At 54.1% G+C, this 19,277-nt stretch overlaps 7 protein-coding genes across 7 annotated transcripts; 4 read left to right on the forward strand and 3 right to left on the reverse strand.

Annotated features, from left to right (window-relative positions):
* Positions 1–1,826: 1,826 nt before the first annotated feature.
* Positions 1,827–3,198, forward strand: CCOS01_15894 (uncharacterized protein; the record flags this gene model as incomplete). Its single annotated transcript, XM_060464032.1, has 3 exons — positions 1,827–2,174; positions 2,248–2,709; positions 2,761–3,198. The coding sequence occupies 3 exons, from the start codon at positions 1,827–1,829 to the stop codon at positions 3,196–3,198; spliced, it is 1,248 nt and encodes a 415-aa protein (XP_060305413.1).
* A 580-nt stretch (positions 3,199–3,778) lies between these two features.
* Positions 3,779–5,078, reverse strand: CCOS01_15895 (uncharacterized protein; the record flags this gene model as incomplete). The annotated part of the gene is made up of 3 exons (XM_060464033.1): positions 3,779–4,056; positions 4,123–4,526; positions 4,609–5,078. 3 exons carry the CDS (start codon positions 5,076–5,078, stop codon positions 3,779–3,781), a joined length of 1,152 nt encoding a protein of 383 aa, XP_060305414.1.
* Positions 5,079–5,553: 475 nt separating this feature from the next.
* CCOS01_15896 (acylphosphatase) lies at positions 5,554–6,250 on the forward strand (the record flags this gene model as incomplete). The annotated part of the gene is made up of 5 exons (XM_060464034.1): positions 5,554–5,565; positions 5,617–5,650; positions 5,781–5,793; positions 5,918–5,987; positions 6,101–6,250. 5 exons carry the CDS (start codon positions 5,554–5,556, stop codon positions 6,248–6,250), a joined length of 279 nt encoding a protein of 92 aa, XP_060305415.1.
* Positions 6,251–8,349: 2,099 nt separating this feature from the next.
* CCOS01_15897 (helicase associated domain-containing protein) lies at positions 8,350–11,283 on the reverse strand (the record flags this gene model as incomplete). Its single annotated transcript, XM_060464035.1, has 1 exon — positions 8,350–11,283. The coding sequence occupies one exon, from the start codon at positions 11,281–11,283 to the stop codon at positions 8,350–8,352; it is 2,934 nt and encodes a 977-aa protein (XP_060305416.1).
* An 812-nt stretch (positions 11,284–12,095) lies between these two features.
* CCOS01_15898 (WD domain-containing protein) lies at positions 12,096–13,801 on the forward strand (the record flags this gene model as incomplete). Its single annotated transcript, XM_060464036.1, has 2 exons — positions 12,096–12,322; positions 12,406–13,801. The coding sequence occupies 2 exons, from the start codon at positions 12,096–12,098 to the stop codon at positions 13,799–13,801; spliced, it is 1,623 nt and encodes a 540-aa protein (XP_060305417.1).
* Positions 13,802–14,362: 561 nt separating this feature from the next.
* On the reverse strand, positions 14,363–15,061 carry CCOS01_15899 (uncharacterized protein; the record flags this gene model as incomplete). The annotated part of the gene is made up of 1 exon (XM_060464037.1): positions 14,363–15,061. A coding segment is annotated over one exon (699 nt), but the record flags the coding sequence as incomplete, so codon positions are not given.
* A 2,799-nt stretch (positions 15,062–17,860) lies between these two features.
* CCOS01_15900 (uncharacterized protein) lies at positions 17,861–18,769 on the forward strand (the record flags this gene model as incomplete). The annotated part of the gene is made up of 1 exon (XM_060464038.1): positions 17,861–18,769. The coding sequence occupies one exon, from the start codon at positions 17,861–17,863 to the stop codon at positions 18,767–18,769; it is 909 nt and encodes a 302-aa protein (XP_060305419.1).
* Between the last annotated feature and the right edge of the window lie 508 nt (positions 18,770–19,277).

Genomic DNA, 19,277 nt, shown 5'->3' on the forward strand with positions numbered 1-19,277 from the left:
AATACGTTTAGCCCATCGGACATGTTTCCAGGTTCAACAGCCCAGCCCAATGAGCCCAGTGTCTTGGAAAGCTCGGCCTCGGCGACCAGCCGTGTGTCACTTGCCATGCAACGATCTGGCGAAGCCGACTAGATCCTTCTGAAGCTGGCGGTGATGAAGCTTCAAAGCCTCTGCTTGGCTGATCACTTACACCATCTCGCGTCACCGTACCGACCGCCGCCGCCGCCCCTCAGAACAGTGCTCATCTAGCAGCGGCAGATGGTAAAAATGTTGATTACTCGTAGCTGACAGTCTGGCGACTGGTGACATTGACGCCGTCTGCCACGGGCCCAACCTTGAGGTGGACTTAGGCTCACCTAACCATGCGACGAATACCAAGTCTTACCTCACAGCTTGTCAGCTGTTCACCTCTGTCGCTCCCCAAACCGACTACTTCCTTGCTCCTTGTACCTTGCGGCCACACCCTCGCTCGTCCGTCTCCTTGTTCGCGGCTGATAATATCCCTTTTCATCTGCATCTTTCATCACATCTGCTTCAGGTGTGCTGTATCCGTAGAAGCAAGCCCAGAAGCAGCATAGGCCCAGGCACAGAAAAGGTACGAGCGCGCAACTCAATTATCGTGGCAACACTTTCGGCGTGCGAAGCAAGCAAGGTAGGTAGGTAGCTAGAAGCCTTTCCTACAACATTGGTAGCCGTAGATCGGATTGGAGCTGTATTCGTCGGCGGCTTTTGGATCTTGTCTTGCTTTCGTCGATTCAGCCATTGCTTACCTACCTTGCCTAGGTAATCTCTACTGTCCAAGACTAAGGCAGAGTAAGTACATGAACGAGTGAGAGAAGAACAGGCAAGGTTTTACCAGACTCCGAACCAAGCTCCCTCCTTGCTCACACACCTTGCTATCATCCGCCCGTACTTCTTTTGCCTAGCCGTGTAAGTAGGGACTCATTTGGCTACAGATCATGCTGCGTAATAACTGGCCTTATGTGACTGGGCTGCGACCATGATGTACCTGGGTGAGCAAGGTAAGGCAAGGCAAGGTAGCTTGTCCTGACCTGACCTGACCTGGACCTGCCCTGGGTACCTTCCATGAGATACCCACCAGACCGAGCCACACCCCTACCTAGCCCGTCCAGTACCTCTCTTTTCCCCATTACCGCTACTTACTGCTTTCGGTCAACTTCCCTTCTGCCCCCAAAATCAGGTTCCTTCTCTTCCTCTTCCTCCCCGTCCTTTCCTCCCCCTCCATTACACCTTGTTCTTCGAAACACTCTTTGTAACACGCCTCAAGACGAGAGCTTCCAGAGCTCTAGACTCTTGCTCACCAAATATCGCAGCCTTTTGTCGAACCGTCAAATGCTCAAGCTCCAACATATTCAGTCACCTTCAATTGACCTCGCTTCGCGATACGCTACGACAGTAACAGCACTTATCGCTCCTCACCCCGCTCAGTATCGATACCAGCCCTCAAGCGCATGGTGGGGTCAAGATGCCGCCCAGATCTTCTCTCACGTCTTCTTTTTCAATCACCGACTCCAACAATGAGGTCGTCTGTCCTCTGCGGAATCAGGATGGATCTAGCTGTAGGAAAAGATGCATCGGTGTAAGTCTCATTGTGCTGCCTGCATTGCCGCATTGCTCCCTCACGACGCCCTCTTCGCCACAAGCAGACCAACACTGCCCCCGTCTGCGCTGCTGCACCTCTCTACTTGGACCCAGTGCACAGAGAGAGCTTTGATTACTACAGCGAAAAATCCACTCGACCAAGGGAAAATCGAGAACGCTACTCTGACACTTGATAAATTCCTTAGGAAAAACGATATCGCTCCATGCAAGAACACATTCGCCGCGCTCATCCAGAACACTACATTTCGAAGCTCCCAGCGACCGAGGAAAGCTTCATGCTCATGATCAACACTCCTCCATCCGAACGTCCAATGCAGCAAAGCGCAACTTCTGTTCCCCAGGGTTCGTCCCTCTCAATCCAGGGCTATCCCCCAAAGATTGACCATCTTCAAGGCTTCAATCACGACCATCACATGTATGATAACAGTAACCCGGGCACGCCTCGAACCATGGACGACCACGCCGTTGGTTCCATGCTCCCCGCTGCCAGTGCTGCTGCGGCGCTGGCTCAGCTCCACGGTCACAAAGTCGAACCCGAATGGGAGGAAATGGTGAGTTAGAACATCCTCCCCTGACTGACTTACAAACTCGAACCACGATTGCTAATCAAATGTGCGCTACTAGGGTTGGCACTCAGACACGGAGGGACGCCGCATTCCAAGGACATCAATTGAGCTGCCTCCGCTGCACTTGACGAATAACGACATTACTAGCGAGCCATTCCCAGCTATGAACTCCAGTCGGCCACGGGATATTCTGCCGTCAATTCTGGCGAATTCGCCCCCCGGTCGCTCTTCAACATTACCCCCAATCCAACGGCCTGCTGTAGGACCTGCCCGACCAAGGAAGCAGTCCGTCACCAAGAGAGGCCGAGAGGCGCACCACAAGAAGCAGAAGTCTCGCGGCTCGGCAGCAGACTGGCTTCGGCGGATCCAAAACGACGAACGGCTTAGACCAGGTAACAATGACCGTAAGGCGTTATCGGCTGAACCTTCTGCAGACTATGGGAAGAGATGGGAAGATCTCATCGATGCCGCCGATCAAGCTGCATCAGCTGCCGGCGACATCGATGAGGATAGGACTCCAGTAAGAAGCTTTCATGCGCTCGCATCTTCACATTCTCTGACCTTTATCCAGATGCCTCAATCACCAGTTTCTATTCACCGGGCTTCTTTGCCGCCATTCCAGCACCATGGATTTCCATCAGCGACAGCTGGAGGGAACTATCAAGCCTCGCCATTGCAGCAGGCCTTGACCCCGCCATCCTACAGCCAGGACACAATTGACCCATTCCCGTCGGTTGAAAGCGGTGAAAGCGGGGAGAACTTCCACATCGAGTCGCGAGGCCTATCGGATTCATCACCAAGTTATTCTTCTCAGAATACCCAGATCTACTGCGCAGCCTGTCAGAGCGTTTCACTTCTCAAGGACTCATACGCCTGCACAGAATGCATCTGCGGTCTGTGCCAGGCGTGTGTCGACGTTCTCATGGCAGAGCAGGGGGCTCGCCGCAAATGCCCCCGTTGCGCAACAATCGGCGGCCGGTTCAAGCCGTTCCAGCTTGACATCCGGTGATTATTATGTCTTGTCAACGACCATCATGCATACGTTACGCACAAATATTGGAGCTCTGAGGCCCACAAATTGCATTTGAAATCACACACGGCGTCTTGGATTGGGCCAATGCGCATATACAGCATCAAAGCTTGGCATAAGGATTCACCGCATCGATAATACCCCCGGCGTTGCAACTTCGCGAGAGCTTAGACAGAGAGCTTTTCACGAGCCGGTTTCTCCACATTCTTTACATTATTATACGGACTAGTGACTCGTGACAGTCTTGGATAGGTGTGGTTCTCTCTTTTTTCTTGATGCTACAGGCAGAGTATGGGATATCAAAACGATTACAGGATTAAGGGTCGGCTTGCACGTCGTTATGATCTTGCTTTTCTTTCTTTTCTTTTTTGGCTTATTGATAATTTGTTCTGGGTGGGTATAGGCAAACTGTTTTTCTAGGAGTACTCCATTGGTTTATAGATGCCAATCATGAATTTAAATCAATCTAAGCTATAACATCAAAATTTTGTATCATGGGTATCATTCAAAACTCGTCTTTGTCACTAATGTATACAAGAAGCAAAATTGGATGAGCTCATCATCTTCTCGAGTCCTTCTCCTTTTCTTTCTTCAAAAGCAAATCGCGCATGGCGGCTCTAGCGTTGCGGCTACCGCCCAGCTTCGGACCCTTGAGGACTTCTTCATCGGCCTTGCGAGCCCCGGCGCGAGCCGCCGGCGCTGCCGTCTTCTTCTTTTGTTGGCGCTGGACCATGGCGTCCATGAACTCGCGCCGGAATTCCTCGGCGATGCGGTCGTCTGCGTCGCCGTCGCCTTCGTTTTGGGGTTCCTGTGGTTTTGGTACATCGTAGACGTCGACTAAGTAAGGTTTCCAGATTAGCATGTGCTTGCTGGCCCCATTGAAGGAGACGGTGCAAAACTCACGTCTGTTCTCGCGCAGAATCTCCTCGACGAGCTGGTCGCGTTTGATGTCGTCGCTGGTGCGCCTGTTCCTGGGCCGCCAGGGTTTACCGTCCCTGCCGAGGCGGGGTTTCTTGGCTCGCCGGCCGCCGGTATCGTCGTCGACGGATTCGCCTAGGAGGCGGCGGGCTGCCTTTTCCGTCATGGCTTGGTTCCGGGCGCGGACTTCGTCGCCGAGGTCGACTTCCATTAGTTTCCCTTGCATGATGGGGTGGTTTTTGGGGTCTGGAAGTTCGGCTGGTCCGGCGGAGGGTGCTGTTGTTGACGGATTCGTTACGACGGTGGCGGCTTGGTGTTGGGAGGAGGTTGGAAGTTCGGATTGTGGTGGGGGGTTGCGGTTAGAGAGGTGCGATTCTATGTATTCCATCCTTGCTTGATCAGCCTCTGGCGTCGGGATGGAAAGGAAGGATGAGAAGTGGAGCTTCCCTGGGGGGGGGGGGTTATACTTACATGTGTTTGTTGACGATTGTAGTCGCTGCTGCGCCGGTCTGCGGCGCGAAGCGCTTTGCGATGAGGGGGTCGTCGTCTGGGGCTTGTGCTGGGACGGAAACCAGTGCGCGCGATGATGATGATAGGCTCACTGGGTCTGTATCGTCTCCTCCGGCGCCGGCGAGGGCGCTTGTGCCTCGCGCAGAGAAGCCTACGCCGTTGAGTCGCTTCCGAGCGCGGTGGCGGAGGGCGGAGGGGATGTGTGCTTCGGGGCCCTCGTCGGCGGTGGTTTCCGTGGCTGGTGCAGATGTCGTATTGTTTTCTGCTGTCGATGTTGATGTCGAGGCTGCGGCGTTGTCGTCGTCATCGGCGGCGGGTGATGCGGCGCGTTGACGGAGGCCTGCTTTGCGCTTCTTGTTTGCGCGGAAGAGGATCGGGGCCGGGGCCGGAGCCGCGTCTGTGGTTGGGGTTTCGTCGGCGGGTGGCGCCATGATGGAGTCGAAGTGAGCGCCGGAGCGCGCTGGTACTGGTTGTCTGCGCGCTGGATTTAAAACTCGGCGGGTTGTCCTGGGTGCGACGTTTTTGGACGTTGATTTCGAGGATGTGAAGATAGGTGGATGTGTGTGTTGTAAATCGGAACGTGGACAGAAGGCGCAAATTCGCCTGGGCGATTGAGGCCGCGCCAGGAAACTCCACCTTGCGAAATGCCGAGGATTAGCCTATCGATAATGGACTGGACAAGGGGGGTCAAGCATGTAAGTGCAACCCACTGGCATGGATGTCATCGGTGTGACGGTGTCAGCGACCCCCACCAGGTTGGTTCCCGCTTTTTGTCTTTGCCAACGGCAAGCATGTCGCAAGAAGCTCGAGGGGGAGCTCCGAGCTACTTTTAACCTCTGTGCATCCTCACTCTCTGAGGCCTTGCAACTTCATCTACAGTCGTTGAAAATCAGATCGCAAGTCAACATGGTGAAGAGGGTATGCAATTTCTCCACTGACAGGATTTTAGACATACTGAAGAGAAGTTAGATATACTTTCTGGCCCATGGCGGTCAAGTGCAAGGTACGTTTCTTGCAGCCCCTCCCTTACCCTCCACATGAGCTCCGAGCTTTTATCTGGATAAGAAGGGAGGGGTGTGAACTTGTGATAAGTGACTTTTTTATTTCGGAACACACTGACGTCACAAATTCAGGTGTCGGATTCCGGTATGTGATGGGATTTTCCGACAACACGGTTTTTCAATTTCGTTTGGACCAGTTGGGTGTCAATTGAATTGGCGATATTCACCTTTGTAAGAGTATGATACTGACGAAGCGATGCGGTTGACAGGTACTTTACGCAAAAGAGAGCCACAGATTATGGTCTTACGGGATGGTGTCGCAACACTGATAACAACAAGGTGAGCTTTGGGTACTTTTTCTTCAATCATTTCCAGGAGTCATTGATCGACATGGGATTTGACGAGGAATTGCGCTTCTGAGAAACCTGGCTGCTGACTCGGCTGGGGCATAGGTTGAGGGAGAGGCGCAAGGAGACGAGGATGCGCTGAAGAAGCTGCTTAAGGACATTGACGAGGGACCGAGATCCGCCAGGGTTGTCAAGCTTGACCAGGAGGAGAGAGATCTTGTTCAGGACGAAAAGGACTTTGCAGTTCGGCGATGAGTTGTCGCTTGAGTGACTTCTGTTTGAAGAACAACATTAGTAAGGAGACCGAGATTGAGAGGGGCAGGTGGTGAAATATTATCGCCATGACTGCGTCTTAACAACTTTCTTTTCCTGGGAAGGACCTTGCTTGCCCAGTAACACGACAAGCATATCTCGATGACAGTAGACTTGATAGAGTACCCAATATACTCACGGGGAATGTTTGACTTGAGCAACATGTTCTGCTTCTTGATCAGATAGAACAAGGAAAGACTGGTATGCTACAAGCCAAGCCCACGTCCCCCCTCTCAGTTTGCTTTAGTATCAAGACCGTTAGAACACGCGAAGGCAGAGAAACCCAATTACCATGTACCAACATCATTATAGCTATGTGGTGGTTTTTTTCCGACTTTACAGGCGCAAAAGATCGACCTTAACGGGATCACGCTTTCAAGGGAAATCACACGATACGGTACACTTTTTAACTACACAATACGCGCAATGTGCCCCAAGCACGCGCTCAACGCAATATAGTGATTTCGATACGAAAACCGCTATGCAATTATCATTATAGCTATATTGCGTGAAGGAATAAGACCTCCGCAAGTTTTCAGATCAGCGTTCTCTACCTCTAAGAGAGTGCTTTCCTTCTGAGTCATGACCTTGCGGAACACCAGTGGCTGCGTTGCCACCCCCTGGGAGACTGCAAAGATGATAGGATGACAGAGCTGATACAAAAAGGGTGCAAGATGCGAGATGGCCCAAGGTACTACAACTTCGGGTCAAGGTTCAGGCTGTTGTGCATTGTTTTCTTCAGCAGCTTGGCGTTCGTGTCACCCTGACCTCTGGTTATGTTGCACTTCTTCAAGACTTCCTTCACCAGGGCCTCGTCCCTTGCGGTCAGTATCAGTGAGCCCCCAAGTGCGTTGACTACACCAGTCCGTCGGCGCCTTTACACCTCCAGCATTGTCTCATGGGTATTACCGCCAAGCCTTACGGAATGCATGCTAGACGCTGGAAAAAGACGGGCGTCTCATGGGCTTATGAGCTCGTCTTCCACCTAAGCCAGCTTGACGCGAGCCCGCGGTATGCGCCGCGCGATTGCTTCCAGCACTAGTTTCTTGGCTGTGGGAGGACTGACCGGCGACGTCTTCGCACAAACCGCAACCTTGCCACCACCGCGCATCAACTCAATTAAAATGTCGAGCGACGAACACACCTCATCGGTTCAGCATTGTTGCCCAGTGTGTCTCCTGTCAAGGCGATGTCTTACAGAACAACAATGGCGCGATGCTTTTTTACTGGAAGCTACAAAGACATTAGGATTTACCTTGATATACAAAGGCCCCAAGATTCGACATGCCCTGTCCTGATAAACACAACGACAATTGGCGATACTGGTTTCCGCCCAGAAGAAGTACGCGCTAACAGAGACTATAGCGGTGTGCCCATCTAAGATACCCCGGGGGCCATTCGAACGTTGTGAACATCACCAAGTCACTTCAAACTACATCGGCCCGTCAGCGTTGCTATTCCTTCGACTCTGCCGCGTAAGCATTATCCCTAGGCTTTGAGGAAGACACTACAGACACTAGAGAAAGGCCAAGATTTCTCGGAACAAGATTGGCCATATGAGGTTTCCCGAGAGCGATTATCACGAGCCCACCGCCTGGTCGAAGCCGACCGCAAAGGGAGGCCGCGGCGTGAACACTTCCTACGTTACTAACTTCAAAAACGTCTACAAAGACCTGCTATGGTTGCTCCCGATCTTATCTATTAGCTTCATGCCCAACTTCTTATTTTTGGCTTTTACGGGAGCACGGGAGGTATCTAATATGTGGCGGGACATGCTCAATTGATAACTTGAAACTGCTGAGCTGATTCCTCAAAATCTTACGATGAGCCAGTCCCTGCACAGGCCTTCTGGTATTCCCTTACATGACCTTGCTCACGCCAAAATGATGCTCGCCTTTTGCGACACCATATATATGCCTCGTGGCATCTTCTTCAGTCACCGGGTCTAGAAGCTGCCACGATAAATAGGAGTCAAGTCTCAAGGGATCCAAAAACCTCGGGGGTTCATAGATTCTATCCAAAACACCAAAAACGAAAGATCGCTAAACGCCTCTACCCCTTCGCTTAATAACAGGCTTCCTCACAGCCCCATGTGTGACAATCTTCTTCCCCCCCGCCGCCGCCGCCGCACCCCCACCAGTCCTCCTCCTCTCCAACCTCTCCTTCTCCGCCTCCACCCGGTCCGCCTCCCTCTTCTTATCCTCGGCCATCTTAGCCTCGATCTCCATCTTGCGGTTAAACTCCGTCTCGGTAATGCGCTTGTCCCGGACGGAATACCCCTTCTCCTTGACAGAATAAAACACGCCGCCCAAATCGGCGAGCCAGTGCGGGTCCACCGCCGTGACGGTCGACACGTACACTTTCGACGTCAGGATGAGCTCGTGGTAGACGACGTAGTCGGGCGGGTGGCCCGCGTACAGCGCCGACGTCGGGTGCAGCTGGACGCCGAGGTTGGTCCGCAGATTGATATACTCCCCGGAACCCTTGTACTTGGCCGCCTGGTGGTAGTAGCCGCTGCAGATGCACTTGCGGATGACGTCCCAGTCCATGCCGCAGCTCAGCATCTCCATCTTTTGCATCTTCATGATGTCGAGCAGCTGGTCGCGGATCTCCTTTGCGCGGCGCAGCGACTTGGGGTGCAAGAAGTGCTTGATGCACCACCCATCTGAGCAGCCGTTGGACCGCCATGCCGAGTACACCTGGAGGTACGTCAGGTGGTCCGACTCGTGGACCCAAAACTTTTCGCGCTGGGCATCCGCCTCATCCTGGCGCTCTTTGGGTCGGTAAAAGACGTTGGGGACGGAGAGCATGGACACAATGGTGATCATCTCCTCGCTGCAGCCGTATTCCTCGGCCGTGATGAGGAGCTTGGAGAGGGACGGGTCCATTGGGAACGCGCTCATCTTTCGACCGAGCGTGGTCAGCTCTCCCAAATTGTCCAAGGCGCCCAGGGCCCACAGATCGAACATTGACGTTGTGATGGTGTCCTGTGGTGGGGGATCCATGAAGTCGAAATCTAGTAGATCCTTGACGCCCAGGGACTTGAGCATGAGTACCGTGTTGCTCAGATTCGTACGCTGTATTTCGGGAATCGTCTGCATGTAGAGCTCCTCTTTGAACGCCTTCTCCGTGAACAGTCGGAAAGCCTTTCCAGGTCCTGTTCGACCGGCACGTCCTGATCGTTGCGACGCGTTTGCTTGGGAGATTGGCGTGATCTGAAGAGTGTCCATACCCATCTTTGGATTGTACACCTTCATCTTGCTGTACCCAGCATCCACCACGTATTTGATACCGTCGACCGTCAAACTCGTCTCGGCGATATTCGTCGCAACAATGCACTTGCGCACACCTGGCGCCGCGCGGTCGAAAATCTTTGCTTGCAAGTCTGCCGGCATCTGACTGTAAATGGGCAAGATGCTTAGCTTCGGGGGATCGTTGAGAGCATCGAGACGTTTCTGGATCAGCTCGCAGGTGACCTCGATATCTTCTTGTCCCGTCATGAATACCAAGATGTCGCCCTGGTCCATGGACACGTGTATGGCCAGGACCTGCTGAACCGCCTGATCCACGTAGTCCTCGACCGGTGACCTGTGGAACATGACATCGACGGGGAAAGTTCGGCCTGGGATGATGAACTCCGGCGCTCCACCGTAAAAGTCGGAGAAGCGCTTCGCATTCATCGTCGCAGACGTGACGATGAGCTTCAGATCTCGCCGTCGCTGGAGAATCTTTTTGAACAGACCCATGAGGATATCCGTGTTGAGAGCTCTCTCGTGGGCTTCGTCCATGATGACGCACGAGTACCTGTCGAGATCAGGCTCGTTGAGCGACTCGCGCAACAAGACACCGTCCGTCATGTACTTGATGACGGTGTCTTTGCTGGTACAATCTTCAAAACGAATCGCGTAGCCCACCGTGCTGCCCAGCTTGACTTCCATCTCCTCAGAGACACGCTTGGCGACACTCATCGCGGCCACACGCCTCGGCTGCGTGCACCCGATCATGCCCGACTTTCCAAACCCGTCCTCGTAAAGGAACTGCGTCAGCTGCGTCGTCTTGCCGGATCCCGTCTCGCCCACCACGATGATGACTTGGTTCTCCCGGATGACACGCATCAAGTCCTCCCGAACGGCAAACGCAGGTAGGTATTGCCTCTGCTCGCGCAACGTCTTGCTCCGACTGAAATCACTGCTGCCCCCATCATCCTTCTTCATGTGGTCGCTGAATTTGTTGCTGTTCTCGTTCGTCTCCTCCTTCTCTCCTCCCTTCTTCGCCTCGTTCTCCGACGCCACAGGCAACGCGCTGTCGCCGTCGTCCTCCTTCACGCCCATCAAGTTTCCCAAAGCCGTTCCGGCCATGCTCGTAGCCTCCTGCGCCTGCCGCTGCCGTTCCCGCTGCTGGCGTGACTCCTTCACCACCTTGCTTCCCTTCCGACTAAACACAGCCATGTCGCTCTGGTAGTCGCGGACAGCCGGCACGGGTTCCAGCTGCTTTGTGAAGATGGTTCGTCCATCGAGGAACGGAGGCCGCAGATCGTGCACCAAAAGGTGGACTCTCGTCGCCTCCTCGTCGTCGAAATCGGCACCCATATCCCTCCTCTGCGCGACACCCGAGACGAGCATGCGATTCGTCTCCCACGCGTCGTTTTCCCTCTGCCTCTGCTCCCTGCGCGCGTCGAAGCGCCCCGTCATCTTCTCGGCCTTAACCGCCTCCTGCTTCTCGGCTTCCCATGATGAGTACGAGGCGAAAGGATTGTGTGTGTCGTCGCCGAAGGTGTGGCCGCCAAATTCGTCTCCCATGTACCAGTCGCGATCCAGCGCTTTCGAGTCTTCGTCGGTGGGTTCCGGGACGTCTCTTGCCGGTGTCTCGGCGGCGCGGGCGTCGCGCGGTGTCGAGCGGCCCGAATCTTGGAATCGCCCTCCGTCTATCCTCCGGCGCTTGAAGCTGGGCCCTGATCCATCTCTATTGTCGTACATTTTGTGATTCCTGTGATGGCGCAATTCGTCGCCTTGGCGTTTGCTGCTCTTGGCGTGATTATTATCTTCGTTGACCCGTCGCCAGAGTAGAGTTTCCTTGGATGTGTGAGGCCCAGCGTGCGTATGTGATGGATTCAATTTCGAGTATCGGAAATGTAGTGAGGCATGCAGTTTAGAATTGCATGTAGGCAGGCAACCCCAAGTAAACAAAGCTTGAGAAATGGGGCCGCACCTTGCCAGACGGTTTAAACGGGTCTGGCTCTCTTATGTGTATATCCATAACAGACGTCACTGACGGGTCCGATAATGCAATGAACGCGACTTGAACACGGCCTCGACTTAAGAGGTACCATTCTGCCCGCTAATGCATTTCTGTTTTTTTCTTCTCCTTTTTTTCAAGAAACGTTCAAATAGGGTCTCAAAGAGCCCTCGTGCCTTGATTGATTATATGGTAAGACGCTTTCAGTTGAAGCGTGCAAGAATTACCTTAGCCAGCTACCTTTCGGAGTACATGTGAACTAGTTACATTAGAGCCTACCCCAAAATCTTCGAGGTGTCTTATCGATAATGGAAGAGATAAGATAAACCCCACCACGGCGGGAATTTTTTTTTCTCACAGTCGCCCAGACTTGGTGAATTTTGGAGAATTCGTTTTGCGCATACCGACTTGACTTCTCCTAGTCAAATAAATCTCAAATATTTTTCAAGTTGTGCAATTACTCTGCCAACTTCGACAGCCAGCGTGCATTTGAAAGCGCGCGCGCAATAAACTCAGTCACTAGTGACCTTCCGAGGAACATATTGTCTTCAAGATGTCCATGATCACAACATCAACCTGGGTGCCCCGAGGCTTCGCGGCACCCTTTCCCTCAAAATACACCTTTGACGAGTCCGAGTACGAGCGCATTGCCGAACTCGCCAAGCTGCAGCTGGATGACGCCGAAGAGGACCTAAGGGAGGCGCAGGACGAGGAGGAGGGCGCCGACAAGCCCGCCGACGACGATGCGACAACAGGCGCATCTGGCAAGAAGGCCGAACAGTTAGTATTGACTTAAACTATCCGCTCGCTGAGCGGGGGTCTGCAGGATACACATGGTTCGCTAACCGTAGACCACCTTGTAGGGTCAATATCAACGACGACGATCTGAAGGAGTACGACCTCGAGCATTACGACGACACCGATGAAGAGGACGAGGAAAAGGTCGGCCAGGGCGAAGGTATGGCCATGTTTGGCAACATCAAGTCGCTAGCCTACTACGAATCCAATAAGGACGACCCGTACATCACCCTGCCTGCCAATGGTGGACCGGACGACGACGATGAGGACCGCGAGGACCTGCAGATCCTAGCGACCGACAACCTCCTGCTCGCTGCCAAGGTCGAAGATGAGATGGCTCACCTCGAGGTCTACGTCTACGAGGACGCCGCCGACAACCTCTATGTCCACCACGACATCATGCTGCCTGCGATCCCCCTTTGCGTCGAGTGGCTCGACATTCCCGTTCAAAAGGCCGGCGTTGACAAGGACTCGACGGCCAACTTCGTCGCCATCGGCACCATGGACCCCGATATCGAGGTCTGGGATCTCGACACGGTAGACTCCCTGTACCCTAACGCCATCCTCGGTCAGGCCGGCGAGGGCTCAGAAGAGAAGAAGAAGCAAAAGAAGAAGAAGAAGGCCAAGAAGGCTAACGACGAGTACCACGTCGACGCCGTCCTCGCCCTTGCCGCGAATAGGAAACACAGGAACCTGCTGGCCTCCGCCTCTGCAGATAAGACAGTGAAGCTTTGGGATTTGCACACGGCCAAGTGCGCCAAGTCATACACTTACCACACGGACAAGGTGTGCTCTCTCGCGTGGCACTCGGTCGAGTCCACCGTGTTGCTCAGTGGCAGCTACGACAGAACGGTCGTCGCCGCAGATATGAGAGCTCCCGAGGCCAAGGCCCCTAGATGGGGTGTCGAAAGCGACGTCGAGAACATTCGCTGGGACCCCCACGACCCCAACTACTTCTACGTCTCCACGGAGAACGGAATCATCCACTTCAACGATATCCGCAATGCGCCGTCAACCCCCGAGGCGACCAAGGCTGTGTGGACCTTGCAGGCACACGACGAGTCTGTCTCGTCCTTCGACATCAACCCCATCGTGCCCGGCTTCATGGCCACTGGCTCAACTGACAAGACGGTGAAGCTGTGGAACATCCAGGCTAGCGGTCCTTCCATGGTTGTCTCGCGCAACCTGGACGTTGGCAAGATCTTCTCAACGCAGTTTGCGCCCGATTCTGAGGTGGCTTTCAGACTCGCCGTTGCTGGCAGCCGCGGAACCATGCATGTGTGGGACACTAGCACCAACGCCGCCGTTCGACACGCGTTCGCTGAGCGTGTCCCGCAAAAGCCGGAGGGCGTCGAGGAAGACCGTCTCGTTGGCGTTCTTGACGATGACAGCAGCTCCAGCGAAGACGAAGGAGAGGAGGGCGAGCAGGATGGCGATTCGATGGACGAGGATGAGGACTAGGGTAGACGCTAATCAACATGGATGGTGGGCCTTTCACATGTGTTGTCAGATGTAGCCTGCTCGCTGTCTGATCCAAGATCGCCAGGGGAATTTTCCCGCAGGCTTGGCCAGATGGATCGAAACCGCAGGCCCAACTAGTCTCCGGCGCCCGCCCAGAACTTAGAAAGCCGTAGGCCACATACATCACACTGATGATGACGACTCTGGGCTGGCGCTGTTGAAAACGGCGGAGGAATTAGACAGCCTGTATCAATCAGGTGGAGAACAGCCTTTCAGTGTAGAAGTTAGTCTCGAGTCGTCCGAAGTTAAATGCCGTCGTCTGAACAGCATCAAGCATGGGCCACATTAGTTTCGTCGACACATATAGCCAAGCCCGTCAAACAATGGCCTCAAACCGGGAAAATAGTTGGTGAGGAGCACATCGTCAGAGACTGATATATGTGAAGAGGCTAAACGTGAGCGAGTGAAACCACGACTGCGTGGCCCCCAAAGGTTGTTCAGTGTTCACATCCATTGACTGCTGCGATGGGGTATCAGTGTCGTGATAGGGTGGGAGGCTCGCTAATTAAGCATGAACAAAGCGTGGAAGGGGGAGCGGCAACAGCCTGACATCTTCATGCGTAGACATGATGAAGGAGGTGGTGGATCGATATCAGATCTAGGATAAGAGCCGGGCCCGGATATTGCTCTAGGTCTGTTCGCGAATGCAATCCTTTTTTTGTTCTTCCGAATATCAAGCTCGAGCATGGCCATGCCCACGTCAATCGTTCGAGGCATCCGTAGTGTAATGATGAATATTACCAGCCAACGGTGCCATTTGGGCGATTTCGAAGTCGCTGAGGGATTTCTCCTGGCTTCTAGACCGAGAGTCTTTGCCTCCCGCAAGCAGCCAGGCGAGAAAAATGCAGTTCCTGATCGACTGGTTCCCACCCCACCACAAGGCGATTCCCCTGGAAGATGCGCAAGGGCAGCAGAGAGTTGTGTGGTTGCGGGGGCGGATGGGCGAGTGAAATCGCTGGGCCCAAGAGCGCAAGGAGCGCTGACTGGTGAAAGGCCATGAACGCCGACATGGATCCCTGTCCGGCTTGCGCAGGCACGCAAGGCACACGGCGCCACTGGGGTGGGATGGCGCAGGATGAAACAGTGAAACTTCAGGGGGGCCTGCCAACGGGCGAGGATGGCGGACGGAACACCCAGCCAATGACGCCTCTGTCTCGGTCTGGTTGAGCTACCACTGGGGACGGCCGGGAACCACCGGCCACGAGACCTTTCTCGGCTGTTGGGCTTTTTAGTTGACGCTGTCTTGATTCTTGGAGGCGTCGACTCCAGTCACTGGTCCAACAGACAAGAAACCCACAACTTTACAACAGCCCAGTCCAGCCCTTCTTTTTTCCTCCGTTCAAGGCGGATCATATCACACTGTTCAGACAAGGATGATGGTGGCTTCCCGGAGAAACCTGGCAGGTTGACGATGCGCCGCGGCTCGCACATCTTGAATCGCACAATCTTCTGCCAGGATGTGAACGGTGCCGCGTGCGAATCGCTCAAAGTTGGCGGGTCGGCGTCCGTCGGGGCCCACAAGTTGATCGAGTTGCCGGTGGATTGGCGGCTGTATTGATTAAGAGGTTCGGTCCCTCCTCGATTACTCCCCTGGTGATGGCGGCCGTGGTGAAAGACTTGGATAGGAACCGTCCATCCGGATAGAGCAGTACAAATACGTGTTGGTCACGTCAAGCTTCCTGAAGAAAGGCTGTTTCCTTTTGTGTGCCGACCAAGATTTCGTTACCTGTACGCCACACAGAAGGCAATGTGGCAGAGAAAATACATGGCGGTCGCAGGCCAACGCTTGCGTAGTTGGCGAAGTGCGGATACGTAAGTGGAGGCAGCAGTCGCTGCATCGGACGTAGTGTTGGCATTGAAGGCACCGGTCCGTCGACGTTGTGTGGATGTATGAATATGCCCTAAGAGTGAAAGATCCAATGAGGCCGACAAAAACGAGGGCAACGGTCTGGAAGAGGTGTCAAAGGAGAGCGAGTGACGCGCCGGACTGGTCTCGGCTGTGCTGGTCTGACGATGTTGGGCATTCTTTCCAGAAGGCAGATCATCGCAATCTTTGATTCCCCCTTATGGTGGCGGCAGGATTGGGTCGACGGTCGACGGTTGTTTGAACTTTGGGCTGACGATTGGCATCGATCCATGTGCCATCCCGCCGTTCGAGTCGTGCCAGCCAAACGTTTCTTGGCGGATGGATGGGCGGCGGTTGTCACGCAGCGAGCCCGGCAGACACATGGTTGCATCCTCTTCCTAATGGATGGAGGGTCGTGGGCCAAAGCCAGCACACACTCAAATTGAACAGTGGGTAGCGGGCATGGATGATGGACTGAAAGGGAGGTGAGTGTGACGGAAGAGAGTGAGGTGGACGGCCAAAAAGTTGACCGTGGAATAATTGGTACGTATCCAAGGATACTCGGTGGAGAGTGGAGGAAAGGGAAAAAAGAGAAAGGGCCAGGGGTTCGTTGACAAACACAAGCTGTCATTGGTGCAGAGGCCATCTCCTTTGGGTCTTAGCGTTGGATGAGCGGGGGCATCTTAGGAGACACTGTGAGGAGCAAGGGAGCCTTTCCCTTTCAGTTCGCCAAGTCCCACCGTCGACAGGGGGAGCGCTGGTGAAGCGAAAAGGAAAGACGGCAGGCATGGTGGCATGGCGGCATGGCGCCAGTAATTCTTGCCCACCCGCAAGTGGCAGTCTAGTCGTTGGCTCCAGTCCCTGCGAGTAAAGACCGTCCAGAGCCAACCAGAACGGGCGATAGGGCAATCAAAGAGCGACATCCCCCAGGTCCCAAAGGGACCCGAGCCCCATTCATTCTTTTTTTCGGCCAGGAACCAGGCCCGGGTCAAGGTTGCAAGAGAGGGAAAGCCAGAGGTAGAGAGAGAAAGGAAGGAAAGAGAGGAGTACCGTGCCTATCTAGAACCAAGAAAGAGCTACTTCACCTTAGGTAGGTACGGAGTAAGGTACCTACCGACCTGCCTTCCCATAGAGAAGATCGCACCTGCAATATTCAATTATTACTCCCACACGCCCGGCCCTGGTCTGCCATTTTACGCGCCCTCTCTTCTCTCTTTTCCTTCTCCTCAACCTATTCCATTCCCCATATTGGAAAAAGGATCCTGTCCCTTTCGCTTCTGCTCTAGCAAACACATCATCGCTCCCTTTGTGTTGTGTCTTGTTTCTATTCTCGCCTTTTCTCTAGACCTTCTCCCTCCCCGGAGTACTCGAAAGCATTACATCTTTGTCGCGGGCTCGAACTTGTACGGCAGAAACCACCCACAACTCTCTACCTATCTCTTTAAATATCGCGCGACACGTTGAACGTTCCTTTTCGGCTAGCTAATACTGCACCGAACCGTCCGTCATTACACACGAACGAAACCACTCACAATCATTTCATCAACCTCATCACACTGAGTCACCCCAAGACTCATCACAGCTCACAAAGCAACAATATCAAGTCTCAACCGGATCGACGCCGACTCATCGTACTCCCAAAGTACCCCAGGACTGGACTCCTCACCTATTGTCTCGGACGAATAGCAACACAACGCAACTCTCGCGCAGGATAATCCACCACGGCCAGTCCGTCGTCTTAATCATTTGTCTTGCTTCTTGTCATCATCACCGTGGACAGACGGACACAGGCACACCATCAACCCAACGATCACCCCCTCGGCAGATCCTCTTAGTGACCGCCCCCATTCACCTTTTTTCGGCATCACTTCCCTGCTGCTCACTTGACTGCAACTGTCTTGCAGCACAAGATCCACCTCACACGCCAGTAAAGGTCACAGGTCCAATCACAAGTGCAGTCTCTAGCACTTTTTATCACCACCATCTGCCGCTCTTCACAGTCCGTCACTGCACAACAGGCTCTTACTCCCGGATCAGGCGCTTGCGTTCCGTTACTTAACTCAAGCTCACCTTCACAACCAGCAAGGCCTTGCGTTTTGCCTACGTCTTCGCACTGTCAAATTCGGAGTTAGCTTTTGCCCACACTCATCAACATGTCGTCTCTCTCACGAGCCTTTACTACCCGTCGGGTCAAGCAGAGCATCGATCTCTCCGACGCCGCGCGGGGGAAGGAGCGCAGCAACACCATGCAGCGAAGCAAGACCACCAAGCACCCCGTCATCAGACACAAGATCTCTGCCCCCATGGAGCTTGTTCACACCACCAACATGCTCTCATATAACGCTCCCGATATTCGACCCCGGACCGGAACCGATGCCTCGAGCAACTCATCCAGGAAGTCTTCCGAGGAGGACTCGGAAAGCGCCAACTCCGCCGCGTCGTCTCCCCCGACCAGCCCCGACGTCGCGCCTCACGAACTGTCCAAGGAGCCAAACCACCTGTCCTGCTACTTTGTTGCCCCTGGCCAGGCTATCAACTCTTCGATCCCCGAAGTCCCCGCCATTCCTTCCATTCCCAAGCGCGCACCTTCGCACACGAAGCAGGCGTCATACGACGCCGTTGCCCGCCAGCGCTCAGTTTCTCAGATGTCCAAGGCTTCGGACAAGACCGTCTCCTCCAAGGCCAGCATGACATTCTCCTCGCGGGCGTCATCGGGCTCCAGCTCAGCCTCTACCATGTCTCACAGCTCAGTCGCCCCCGCTCCCAAGACCCCTGTGCCGCCTATGCCCACGCCCGCATTCCAGCATCACCACCAGCCGAGACACGAGAAGCCTGCCGAGCCACACCCCTTCGGCCGCGAGTTGGCCCAGGTTACGGAAATTGCAGAGGAGTTTGGCATCAAGGACGATCTCATGTACGAGGAGGAGCGCGCCCTCAAGGCGGAAGGTCTCTGCAAGTTCGCCGCAGAAGACTACCTCACGGAGGTCCAAAGCATCTTCGCCAGCTTCTTTTACGACAGCCACGCACCTCAACGTCCAATGGCTGCCGCCGCTTGGATCTGATGCGTTGATCACTTTTACCGCCTGCTTGGCATACCTTACTTGAGAACTCTTCTTTGTACATACTTGCAGGAAGCAAAAACAACAACCTGACTACGATTCCGGCCTGTTTCTTAGGAAGGGAGATGACGAAAACGAGACTTTTGGCTCAGACAACAGCCTCACTTGGAGCGGACACTTCGCGAAACGGAGGAAGATTGCTCTGTTTGGAACCTGACGCCCAACTACATGTGGGATAATTGGCGTTTCTGTGTATATACCTTTGAATGACGTGCGGATATTCCCCGATAGTGCCTCCTATAGAGGCATCTACCAATATTGCTATTGATAACTGGCTACATCATTTCTGCGGCATGTTTTCTTGATTGAGCCTCAAGTGTAATGTGAAGGTGACTTGTTTTGATGAATGCCACGCGGTCCGTGGTGGTTGACCCAGAGTTCATCGCTGCATGACGCCACCCGTGCGCTGCAGCCTGTCGACGTTTATTTATTTACTTGCTGAAGGGGCCTT

This window comes from Colletotrichum costaricense (assembly GCF_030867565.1).
Source record: "Colletotrichum costaricense strain IMI 309622 chromosome Unknown Scaffold_26.1, whole genome shotgun sequence".
NCBI lineage: Eukaryota > Fungi > Ascomycota > Sordariomycetes > Glomerellales > Glomerellaceae > Colletotrichum > Colletotrichum costaricense.